This window comes from Rhea pennata, chromosome 16, assembly GCF_028389875.1.
Source record: "Rhea pennata isolate bPtePen1 chromosome 16, bPtePen1.pri, whole genome shotgun sequence".
Taxonomy (NCBI): domain Eukaryota; kingdom Metazoa; phylum Chordata; class Aves; order Rheiformes; family Rheidae; genus Rhea; species Rhea pennata.
Window position 1 is genome coordinate 15949479 of NC_084678.1, and position 13027 is coordinate 15962505.

General features: G+C 43.5%; 1 protein-coding gene across 1 annotated transcript in view; it reads left to right on the forward strand.

The window, feature by feature from the left end:
• Positions 1 to 1471: 1471 nt before the first annotated feature.
• Positions 1472 to 13027, forward strand: part of COL20A1 (collagen type XX alpha 1 chain) — a 62091-nt gene continuing 50535 nt past the window's right edge. Inside the window, exons 1-6 of the mRNA XM_062588931.1 lie at positions 1472 to 1558; positions 4832 to 4919; positions 7721 to 7831; positions 10477 to 10620; positions 10859 to 11017; positions 12238 to 12438. Of these exons, the coding sequence (XP_062444915.1) occupies positions 4844 to 4919; positions 7721 to 7831; positions 10477 to 10620; positions 10859 to 11017; positions 12238 to 12438 (691 nt within the window). The 5' untranslated portion in view covers positions 1472 to 1558; positions 4832 to 4843. The remainder of the gene's footprint in view (positions 1559 to 4831; positions 4920 to 7720; positions 7832 to 10476; positions 10621 to 10858; positions 11018 to 12237; positions 12439 to 13027) is intronic.

Genomic DNA, 13027 nt, shown 5'->3' on the forward strand with positions numbered 1-13027 from the left:
TGCCTGTTTGCTTTCTAAATTCAGTTCTGTGTTGGCATTTTGGTTGGGCTTCTGTGATGGCGCCAAGGTTTACTCTGGAATATTGGGCTTGTTCTGAAGCAAGACAAAGCCAAGAGACTGTACAGTATTGTTTATATACCTTGGGAAGAGTAGTTAATGTTAACATAAAGACTGGAAGCAACTCTAGATTTTTCTGAGATGAACAGAGCATGAATTTTGCCTCTGGGTCTGAACTTCCCCGAAAGTGAAATGCAGGAGATATGTGGTCTTTCCTTTTTCACCTCCTCCTAGTTGCAGAGTAAACTGGCAAATGTAAGCAACTATTAAAATGCAACAGCAAGTACAGTAAAGGTAATCTGTAGGATAGTAACAATTCTGTTTCTGCAGACTACCAAGTGCTCTCTATTCTGTTTTAACAAGATTAGCAAGATTAAGCATTTCATTTTAATGTTACCCTCTGACTTGTATATTGTGATACCTTTAAATACTCATGCATAATGCTAAAGTTGCAGAGAAGTATATAATGTTTGTCTTGTTGGGGCATATTTAAAAACTCTGCAGACTTATTTACAAACTGTAATCTTTTCTTCCAATCTGACAATTTAGAAAGTGTCTATATTTCCTGCAGAATGGCAATTGTGAGTTTCCTGTAGCTTGTTCTGTTGCAATATGAGAGTGATGCTGTAGTTCCTGGGAGTACAGCTGAAAATCTGGTCTCCAATTAAAATGAGGAATGCCACTGTCAGTTGTTCTATTCTTGGCAATGAGGACAAAATCTTTCAAAAAATGTTTTGGCCCAGAGCTGGGTGGCTCTCTCAAGCGCTCTTGGGGCGGGGAAGCACATACTATTTGAGGTCAGAGCTGTATCAAACAGCTGTGAAATCTACAGCAGCATCAAGCCCCCAGTGCATGATTCAGACTCTGGCCTTGCAAAATGTACAGATGTGCTTAATTTCCTTGGACAAATGTGATACTGTATGCCGTCAGTGCAAACTCTAGGCTCTCAAAAATATTTAATGAGATGTGAATGTGTCCAAAGGGACTTTATTCCTGAGAGTATAACAGTGGGTGGGAACCATGACTTTTTGCTGCACTCTAGGAAATCAGTATGCAATTTCCTATATAGAAATTACGTATTTGGTTCATCCTAGAAAAAACAGTAAAAGCTATTTACTGCGCTTCACAGAAGCGGGCTCTTCCTCTCTCTCTCTCTCTTTTCTCTCTCTCTCTCTCTCTTTTTTTTTTTTTTTTTTTTTTTTTTTTTTTTTTTTTTTTTTTTTGTGTGTGTGTGCTTTATTTAGCTGCATGTAGCAGGCCATGCGTAGAGTACTGCTCTCTGCTACGTGGTGAGAAGGAGGTGGGGGAATCGCTGTCCCTCTCCCCCTTATCTCCCTCCCCTTCCTCCCCTTTCCTAGCTGTCCTGACGTATGGGCTTGAAATCCCTCTAAACACTCTGAGAAGCAGACATGGAGCTGAGTTCTCTCACAATTTAAGAATGTAGCTGGATTCTTCACACCTCCCATCTGACTTCAGAGAAAAACAGCACTGCTCAGCAAAGGTTTGTGACTGATCCCCATCTGGGGCTGAGTCTGCCTGGATGTCACTTGGCTGGGTTGGGGGGGCTGCATGGTTTGGGGGGATGTGTGCGTACTGACAGAACAGGGAACTTCTGCAGACTTTCCAACTGGGAGAAACTTTGAGCTAGTGCAGTGGTGCAGCTCAGCTCAGGGGCAGCACCTCCAATGTCATGTAAGGAAGGCAGGTCCTACGAGTCTGATCCTTGCAAGGTGAAGTAGCTTCAAGACTCAGATTCACTGGAGGTAAGGTCTAAATGTCAAAGGACTGGTTTTATAGAGAGCAGGAAATTCTTTTAGAGTGATGGCAGTGGGAAATGGAGTTTGACTGGTGTTTTTATTGTTTTCCTTCAGTTGTTAATGGGTAAAACCTGGGGGAAATTTCAGCAAAAGAAGACAATAATTGGAAGAGCTTGCTAACTTGTGGCTGAAATTGCAGTTGTCTATTTTTTTTTCCCCCCACCTATAGATGTGATGTGTGTCTGCATCAAGCCAGTATCTTAAAGCGTGTCTGGGTCATGGGGAGCTAAAAATGCTCAGTCCCAAAGTGAACTTTGTACATTATTTTTAAGACAAGTGCTGATATAATTGAGGCTTTTGGTTCAATAGTTAAACAGAAACACAGAAGGCTTTTTGGAGAGTAAAGGAAGGGCAGGCTGAACATGTTTTTTTTCTCTTTTAGGTCCTTTAACTAGCAAAGTGTTCAGGGAGTGTGGGCCAGATTGATTTTCTGTAGCTCTGGCAGAAAATCCAGCTCTCCTAGGGTTGCTAGTTTCTTCTGTGTGGTTCTCCCATAAGAATCTCCCCTCATGCATGGACCAGCTCCAGGGAACCAGTCTGGATTGGGATTTGCTCACAGGCTAACTCTGATGTAGCTTATTGTGTTTTGCTCAGAGGAGGTGAGGAACTGCTCTTCAGGTTCATTCGAGGAATGCTTCTGAACAGATAAACGCTGCTCAGTGCTGCACTGGCTCCCGCCAAGGTGGAAGGAGCAGAAGGCCTCATCCTGCTCATGTGACTGGCAGTGAGTAGGCTGTGGAGTGGTGTTGCTCCTGCCAGTGCTTTGTGGCAGTCAGTGATGCCCTCTGGGATGAGGAGTGGTAGAAATGTCCTTAAAACTGTGAGCTAGCCTCTGTGGCTGTGGAGAGTGGCATTAGTTCACGATGCTCCAAAATCCTCACCTTCATTTGCGCTGAGTTAAAAAAGTGACGGGCTTTTGGAGAAAAAAATCTTTTTTTTTTTCTTTAATTAAAGTGACTATTTTAGAAATTTCCTGTACAAATAAGGTGACGTCAGGCTGATTTAACCTCCAGATCCCTTCTGACCATGTAGCTGGGGCAAACGGGAAGTCACGTTCAGCCCACTTGGGGAAGTGGTGCTTCCCTCATACACATTTTCTGGGCCCTGCAAGTTCTTACCATGTGCTCCGTGTGTTGCTGTCTCCAGATTCTTTCCCTGAGCACCTAATGGGAGAGAGGAATTGGCATGTGGGAGGTTCCCTGCCCCCGGCAGGGTGATGACACTGAGGTCCTGCTGAGCCCAGTGTCTGTGGTTCAGCCTGGCTGGATGGCTGCACTAGCGAGGACAGAATTGGATGGGAAGGGACCACAGACACTCAGGTGGGGGCCTGGGATGTAACCGGTATCCTTTGGAGTAGAAAGTACTGTGAGGTGGGGAAGCATACCTCCTCCAGACATATATCTTCAACCATCTGAAACAGGTGCATGTTTTTCCATCCCTGCTTTACAGGCAGGAAAATGAAACTTGGAGGGGAAGCAAAATATCTGTGGGCTTGTCTCTGAGTGAGGAAAGAAACATCAAGACCCTGTTTCTTGCCTTAGATGCAATGCTGTAAGAGTGAAGATTTACATTCTTGGGAACTTGCTTTGTGCAACCTGAGTTAATATTGAATTCTTCCTTAATGACACATCAGAGGTGGAAGCTGATGGCTGAATCAGACCTTACAATAAACCTGATTCAGTGTAGGTTGGAGAAGTCTGTGCCGTCTTTTCACTGGACTTTGGACCCTCTATAACGCTTGTCAATATGAGAAGGTCCTATGCAATCCAGTGTTTCTGTCTGCAGCTGACATCCTATGGCCACAGGGAAGTTGCAAGGAAGTTTAGCAGCTTTGGTGGCATTGCAAAATGACAAAAATAAACTTTATTAATGATTCAGGGAATTTTTCAAAAATGTAGATTTCTCTGTTGCTCGGCACAAGTGCCTGCTTTGCTTTTCTGGGTATGATAGTCAGATTTCTAAAACCTACCTGTAAAATGTTTGCTGTTTTTTTTATAAGCAATGACTTAATTTTATTAGCTGGAATTAAAAAAAAAAAACAACAAGCATTTCCCATGGCTAAGGGCTACAGTTACACTGCAGTTGTTCCATATAACCTGATATTCAATCAAAGGGAAAAAAAAAAACAAAAAAAAAACTCAGACTGAGTAGTGAGCATATGTGTGTCTGTGTGTCTGTGTATGGGGGTAGGGTGGTTGTTAACATCTGTCCGTTATAACTTGCATATTTTTCCATTCAATCTTACAACATTTTAGAACTTCTGATTTAAAAACTAGCTGGATCATTCACTTAGATATATTTTTCCTTTTAATCACTAAAAAGCTGACATATTTGATGGGAAATAGGCATTTACCAGGAGCCTCTAAATACCTGTCCATCAAAATGAACAAAACCGAAATGTCACTGCAGACTGCAATGAAAGAAACTCGTGTATAGTCTGATCCTGCCAAAAGCAACAAGGCTGAACTGGGTAGCACAAAAATGACAGATGCCAATGATGCGTTGCAAAGGCCAACAGCATATGTTTTAAACCCTGTATACTGAGACTGAGGCAAGGGGGAGGCACTGTTTCCATCAACTGAGATGGTTTTATGCTGGTGTAGCTTTTCTGAGCCAAACTGAGTAAAGGTTAAATCCAGGCCAGGGAAGATGAGACAGGGACTTCCCTTGAAGTCAATGAGCTGTAGATGGGGGTCTGTCTGTAAGCTAACCAGCCCTGGGAATGCAGCAAAGGTTACTTTTTGGTCAGAGTGATTCACTGACATGGTTAAGTCTGTAATAATTACTTATATATTACTTGAAACAACAGTTGTTCTGGAATCTCTGTCTAATATTTCTGCAGGGATGAAGAAAGGAGAGAGATTCCAGGGCAACAGAATTAGTCAAAAGAATGAAAGTGGCTTTTGATTTGGTAAATGCAACTTTACTTCTCTTTCCTGATGTTTACCTTCATGTAGGTCCTGGTCACCATGCGGATTCACACTTGCTTCTTTTTTACCTGCCTGACTGTCGTGAGTGATGTCTGCGGCCGAGTGAGCAGCCAAGGTAAGGAGCTTGTCTGTGGTTGCTCTGAAAGAAGCACTAGGCACAATCCCTTAGGGTATGACTGTCAGCTGCGCTAACCTTGTGTGTGAGGACCACTTCTAAACACATACACAATTTCAGGGGGCTGCTAGGCTTCAGTGTCTATTGGTGGAAATTCAAACAGGTGGTTTCCACACATAAGAGCAACAGGAGACCCATTCAGGGAGAATACCTTAGTCCCTCCCTATCCTGCAATGCCTGTCTTCATCACTGGCAGTAATCCAGCATGCTACTGCCTTACGCTAGGGATGCGTTTCTACCTATATAAGCAATGAGGGATGCTTATGTGATCTGCAAATAGAGCTTAAAAAATTATTATTTTTTTAAATGATGTTGCTTCTATTAATCACTGCATTTGTCCTGCAGTCTGAAACTATTTCTTTGAAGCAATATGTCAATATATGCTGCAACATCTGGATCAAAAAGTACACAAGGTGTATTCCTTCTGTTACATACAGTGTTCCCATGGTTTCACAAGTGGACAGAAAATACCCGTAGAACCTCATCATCTGCTTTTTGATGTTAAAGGATCTACCTTTATCTACTCCTATATAAGTGGTTGATACAAGGGCTTCTTAACAAGTGGTAGTACTTTAGGATTTGGACAAATGTATCTCCATGCTGTGTATCTTCTAGACCTCTGCAGATGCCTCTGCAGCATCTCTGGACTTAACTCTGAATCAACTGGAGAGCAAGGTTACAGCATCAAATAGTGCACATCCAACACCGGGAAGAGAAACAGTAGCGCTTTCATGGCACTGGCATTCATTTGCATCCAGCACATAAAGGAGCTTTAGAAGATGTAGTCCTTTCAGATCTGTCAGTGGACATTCTTGCCTTTTTAACTTTTGGGCTCCTAGAGTGATGGCTGAGGAGCTGGACCATATGTGTCCAGAAGAAGACAGCTCCATGTTTCATCCAAATATGAATTCCCCTCATTGTTCCAAGATCTTTTACCATTTCTCTTAGACATGATTCTGGGACTTGATTTTACCCCTAACCCCCCTTCCTTATGTTTTCTTTCTTTCCCTTCATATTTGTCTGGGGTGAGATGTGAATCTGAGCTTTGTTTTCCTAACATAGTTATCTGCTTGTTGGGCAGCCTGCAGGAAGTGTCCATGATGAGAAGCTAAGGCACAGATGTCAGGCTGAAACAAACAAGTCCTCACTGCCAGCTATCAATGCTCTTTTGGGTTGTGGCTTCATGGAAAAGATGTCAGGAGATGTCTGGATTCTGTGCAAGACCAGATTAGGAACCCAAGGATTCCTGTGCAGCACAGTTTGCCAGCACTGAGCAGAAAACTCCATGTCTTCCTAAGCTTTTTTTGACTAATGATGAAGAGAAAAATATGACTTTTGTCATTTTGAAAAATATTTAGAAATTTCGTATGTCTGAGTTCTGTCCACAGTGTGTTTGGATCAAGACTATCAGTCATTCTTACCTTTCTTTCTGACTCTTCTTTCCCCAGTGAATGTCCATGCTTTTACTACTCCCTCCCTCAACCATCTATTTGTATTTGCAAAACACGTGCTAGGTTATGTCACACTTCTACACATAGCTCAGTGTTTGTGTCTTTGGTTGTCCATTTTCCATGCACTTGTCAGTTGTGGGGCTAATCTGTGTCCATGCTTATTGCAGCTGCATGTGCAGTTCTGGTAATCGTGCGTGCAGCTGAGTGCAGTGTGGCCATTTTTGGCACAGATGCAAACGAGTGCAGATATTTACAGTATGCAGGCAAAGGATGTGCTCATCCATTGCATATTGCACCTTGCTTCAGCAGGAAGTCTACTGAAAAGGCAGTTATAGATAAAATGTAAGGAAAGAGAGGAGATAAATCTGCCGTTCTTCATCCAGTGAAGTGAAAATGTTTCATATGGTGATGTTCATACAATGGTACAGCTCTGTTCTATTGAGGAATCATTGTTTCAGAGTGACATGAGTTCAAAAATCTCGTTGAGGTTTAAAAGATCTCTCTGAAATCTGGAGATGCTAAGGGAGTGGGCTAGCCCTATTTCTCTTTCTTTTTACTTCTTTTTCTGATATTATTTTTCCCTCAAGATTTGTCTTTTCAGTTTGCTGCTCCCTGCAGCAAACTGGTACAAGCTGGCACCCATGTGTTATGGTCCTGTCAAGAACTATTATTTACTCTTTATGAGATTTTTCTTGTTCTTTCCTGTTCTTTTTAAGCTGGTCCTTGGAGCTGCCTCTGAAATGATCTTCCTGTCGAAGTATGGAATCCATCACCTTGGGAATTTTTTTATTGCTCCACGGCCCAAGTCTACTGAATAGCCTTACTGATCCCTTTTACCTGTCTCCTGCCATCTCATTTACTAAGTGTGCACTCTAACACGCTTGCTGAATTCCACACATAAAAGATGCTGCAAAAAGTTCTTGGAAATGAGCCTCCTAGGATGTTTGGGGTGCAGGGAAAGCCACCACTTCTATTCCAGACTGTTTCTTCTGTTTGCTGAAGTATATACTGAGTATATACTCACTCAATACACGGAGAAACTCTCTTTGCGTAGGGTGAAGGCTGCAGATTTGACAGAGTAAATCTTGTTAGATTTCCTGGCAGAGGTGCAGAAGGACCACAGGAGTTGAAGAACAGTGTCAGGGAATGCAAAACACTTGATGGGACAGCAAAGGTTTCCTCTATGCTGAAATTATTCTCATGTCCCCAGAGGAGATAACTCACGAGGCGTTTTGTACATGGGCATGTGGGAAGAATTCTGTATATAACAGCCTGACACTTCTCCTCCAGGGTCAGGTCGACTGAAACTCACTGTCCTTTCGGAAGACAGACTCCAAATGAAATGGAAAGAAACTGAAGGGAACATCAATGGCTACAAAGTTCGGGTAAAGCCCATGGCAGGTATGTGCTAATGAGTCACACTTTAGACCAAGCAAAAATTTCTGTGTGAGTGGGGACCAAGCCTCAGTTTTTATCTGGTGTGTATCTTGGGCAGCAGAACTTAATTACAAGCATTAGTTTGTGTGATAAAACTAAGGAAAAGGGAATTACATACTGCTTATTTTCATTTTAAGTGCTAATTAACCTAGATCAAAAATTTCCATGGGGCTGTACATAGCAGTCTGGACAAGGAGCCTTTCTGGCTAGCGTAAGAGCAATCAGTAATAGTGCTCTGTTAATGTACACGTAGGAAAGATTATCAAATCACTGTATCATAGATTCACAAGACGTGAAACTGTCCATTTCGTCCTAAGGGAATGCCTTAGCGAGAAACTCTTACTATTTGAGACTGTGTGAAAGAAAAGATTGGGAAAGGTTTGTTGTTTTATTCTTCTATGGGAGCTGTTCCACTTCTGTATAATTAATTATGTGTTCACTGAATTCTCTTTTCCTCTTGCCTGGCACTACTGAGTATTTATCCAAAGTGGAGTGAAAGAAGAAAACAGGTTCAAGGTGCTGCGGTTATAACTGGCTAGACATGGCTGCAGGATGTCACTGCCCCTGCTCTGATCCCCTTTGCTGTTGTATCCTCTCTCATTACAGCCGCTGTGCCTGTACTTGGCTTGTCTGGGGATTCCTAGTCAAAGTCCTTGACCCTGCAGTGTGTGTACTGTAGTGGGGCTCAGCCTCTTGGCTCCCTGCCCTGGCCAGGCTCCAATTCTCCTGAGTTTTTGACACTGAACTTGGTGGTATTGAAAGGACACTACATCCTTCGTCAGGAGCAATGGTTGGCAGCAAAGGGAGAACCTTAGTCTTGGCTGGCATTTGGTTTTCAGAAAGGTCTGCAGTCACTGCCCTTATCCCAGTTAGCCAGAAGAAGGGTGCTATGAGTCAGGAATGCATGTTCACAGAGCCATTGATGAGAGGACATTTGCTCCTCTGCCTGCTTTTAGCTCAGCCTGCACCTGTTTACTGAGCAGGAGCAAAACATTTCTCATTCCTGCCTTCCCTTGTTCCTCCCCGGGCCTTGGTGCTGGGTTGAGAGCAGTGAGCATCCCGGGAATGCAGGGAATTCCCTTTCTGCACTCAGGCACGCGCTCTGTGATACATGCCTAAGGCTTTCCCCACTGCATAGGCTGGGGAGCTCCATTTCTAGCTCTCCAACTAGGCATGAGCACAGGAGCTGAGGTGTCAAACTCATCCATTGCCACAATTACAGAATCATGGATCTTAATCAGAGGATTTTAGGAAGCCAGTTTGATTGTCTTTCCCTTCATTTTGTTCCTGTGATCCTAAAACTTCCCCATATCAGCTGGGATAGTCTAACCACTCCAATAACAGAGAGATCTCTGTGCTGCATTTGACCACTGCTTTCAAGAGCTGTCTTGAGCCATCTACTTGCTGACAGGTTAATGTGGAAGTATTCCAATTCCCAACGGATCAGAGGGATCACAGCCCCAGGACAGCTTCCACGGGCTATGAGGTATTGCTGGAAGTCCAGGAATCCACTGCAGGAGGAGTCTGGCCTCAGAAACATAACAGCAGAGACAAGGAGAGCCAGATTTAAAGGTCCTTGCCTGGACTTTACGTGCTCCAGGTGATCCTGCTTGAGCAGGGGGATTGGACTAGATGATCTCCAGAGGTCCCTTCCAACCTCAACCTTCTATGATTCTGTGACTCATAGGCAGCAGTAAGCGTAGGTCCTGTGTGAGCAGTGCTTCTATGTGCCACTGCCAGACCGCTGGCAGTTCCCTTACAAAGTGTCACTGCAGCTGTAGCCAAGTGCAAATGCCTGTTCCCATAATGCAGATGCGCTGGACGATGTGTTCCGGGTCAGGGCCTTAGTGCCTTAGTCTCTTCTGTTCTCCTCCCTTTTCCTTACAATCATTTCTCTCCCTGTGCGCTGCTGTTACTGAAGCACCACAGGCTAAGGAAGGAAGGAGCCAGAGTGAGCTTCCCTTCCAGTGCATAACTGAGTCCGAACAAACCTGCCTACATTTGGAGAGCGGGGAGGCCTATCAGGAGGCCTGGTGATGGCAGGAGCGTGAGCGAGGGCAACAGAGAGCTGGAAGCAGTGCTGATTCCAGAAATGAGCTGTCTATCTGCAGACAGCAGCTGATCCTCTAGAGATAGAGGAGGCTTGCGAGGATAGATAACATGGCAAGAGCAGCAGAGATAAGCAAAGTGAATCCCAAGTGCCATCTAGGACATCATGCAAAGCCAGTTCCTCACTTTGTCACATGTGACCTCAAGCAAATCACTTGGCTGTTTTTGTAAGTGGTCTTTCTGAGCAATGGCCCAACCTGCAGCCTCTGAGGACTGGCTTTTCAGAAATTTAAATATCAGCAGCTCCTGGAGAAGTTGATGAAAGTCACACTAATGCTAGGTGGAAATTGATTTTCTGTTTTGGGCGTATATCAGGGATTTTAAAATACTTTCTCAACCCTGGACTGGGGAAAAAAGTCAAAATCATTAAGAGATCCACAAAATTAAATAGGAAATTAGAGTTGATTGAGCTATTCTCTGCATTTCAGCTATGCTTTTGCTACTCTCAGCATAAATTTAATCTGTAACAGACTCTGAACTGTGGCTTCATCCTACCTCAGGGGACTCAGAGCAAGAAGTTATGCTGAAAACCAAGACTCCCAAAGCCACAGTTGCAGGGCTGAGCCCTACCAAGGAATACACGTTGCAGGTCTATGTGCTTAATGGCTCCCAGGAAGCCCTGTTTGCCAAAAGGAAATTCGTGAGTAAGTAGTGTGCTACTTTTCTTTCTCCATGCAGAGAGCTCCTTAGGCTCTCAGAGACTTGGTTTTTCAGAGTTCATCTTCTGTTATGTACCTTGTAGATTGTGCTGCAATAACAGCACTGTCTGTTATCCCTTTGATCAGAGGGTTAATAAGGGAGTGATGAAGACCAAAGAGTAAGCGAAGAACTGTGAAGCTCACAGACCTGGATACATTGGTATCTTTTTTGCTGTTCCTGTAGTTGAGGAGCTCAAAAATGCCTCCCAGACTAGAAGTAACCGAAGAAACTCAGGAACCATGTCAGAAAAGAATCTCACTTCTTCAGGGAGTTCGGCAGCTGAGCATAGTTCAGTGGCAGAGGCCACTCTACCACCCCTGAATGCAGTCTTGACACAGACAGGTAGGTGCACAGACCATTGGGGGTCAGTGCCCAGAGGCATGGTGGACTGCTGGTTGGGAAAAAATGTGTAAGGGTGTGAAAAGGGCCATGTAACTAGTCTGGGTTCATGTAGCATCTTTCACTAGGCATCTCTGAGCCGGAGCATCTGCTGTGCTACAAGTGCATGTAAGAAATAGAAATCTAGTCCGCAGGGGGACAGCCCTGTTGGGCTTGGAGTGGTCTTCAGATAACGGCTCCTGCTTTAGCATCAGGCATGTTTTGCAGTCCAAGTGTCTTGTGGAATTGAGTCACAAGGGCTGTTTTGAGGGTAAAGTACAACTGTCCCCCAGCATCACATCCACCTTTCCCCAGACAATCCTTATCCTGTCAAGGGCACTCGTACAGTAAGATGTCATCTTACACCTACAACCTTATCCTTCACATATCTCATCCTAACTACAAAAACCGCTGTAAGCAGCCTGAGATATTTATCCCTCATTCCAGACAAACAAACTACATCCATGCATGCCTGGGACTGACAAGTATTGAAATTCAACAGATACCGTCACATCCTTTAACGGAGCACTGATTCTTTGAGAACAAAGTTGTTCCGTGAGCAGCGGAGCTAAAGATGCTGATTTCCTAAGCTTTGTATCCCAAGTCTGCCTGCAATTGGTCTCCAAAAAAGTGTGAGCTTGCCCCTATGGCTGAGTCTTGTACACAACCCACATAGATTCTCTTTTGCCTAAGAACAAGGTTTTCATTTGTTTAAAAAGCAATTATTGATATTCATGGAAGAAAGATCTGTCAGGGTCCATTGTACATAAAACCACTGTTTGCTCATGATGTTTCTGAGTCCCAGATTGCTGAAGTCTGAAGAGTACACCAGATAACAGATGTCATGGTATTTTCCCTAGTTTTATACTTTATAAACATTCATTATTCTTCAATGTCAAAGACAATGGAATGGACAAACTTTTGATGTGATCAACATTCTTATGCTAACTTATGAGCCCATGTACAGCCTTTCAGAGAGGCATGAATGGAGATGGTTTTCTTTACCTAGTCACCTGTTTTCATAAAGCTTAAAGCTTCATAAAACTTTTATCTTCTCTGTGTCCCTTAAACTTCTATCAAACGTGGCTGAAATCAGCCATCACACCATCACATATTGTTATGCAGCAGTTTTTGTGGGTGATAATACAGCCAGAGATGATGGGGTTTTTCTTTTTGGAGCACAGCAAAGGACAGAACTGAAAAGAAAAGGCAGAAAGGGAGTCAATCAAAGGTCTCAGGTGAAGCTGTAAGAAACCAACCCAGTGCCAAAGCCAGTGTGACAGAAGCAACACCAGCAAGCACTAAATCACCACAGCGCACCTCTGCAAACTCAGGACGAGAGTCTCTAGGTAAAGAAAAACCCACGAAGGATTCATTGAGGAGAGGTGAGTGGGGTTTAGAATTCATTCCTTCTTTTGCACTGTGTTCCCTAAGGTTTTTGAATACAAGCCTGCCAGCCCACTATCTGTCACCAAGATTTTCAGGAATGAGAGTGCTGTTGATTTTGCTTTTATTTGCTATGTGACACTTTGGGGAACTATCACGGATCACTGGAAAAGTTTGCAATTCTGCAAAACATCACAGATTTTAGGGCAAAATGGAAATAGGCCAAAAATTCCATCTGGGAGGCTTCATTTATTCTTTGTCCTCTATTCATGATTTTCCAGCTTACAGATTTGTGTTATCCATTGAAGAAGCAGAGTAGTACCATGTGATTAGGTGAGCTGTCCCAAACTGTGAGGGATGAGTAGTCTTAATATGAACTGTGAATTTCTTATTCAGACTCTCTAATCATTGTCTCAATTATCCTGATTTATTAAACTATGAAGAGGAAGAATGGTCTATGTTTGTGACAGAGGCAACCTCGATTCAACTCATATTCTTCTATCATTTCTGCACTTATAAAATAGGATGTATAGCACTCCCCAGTCACAGCTGCTGCTCTCCAACATGGGCCATAAAATGACATCTGTA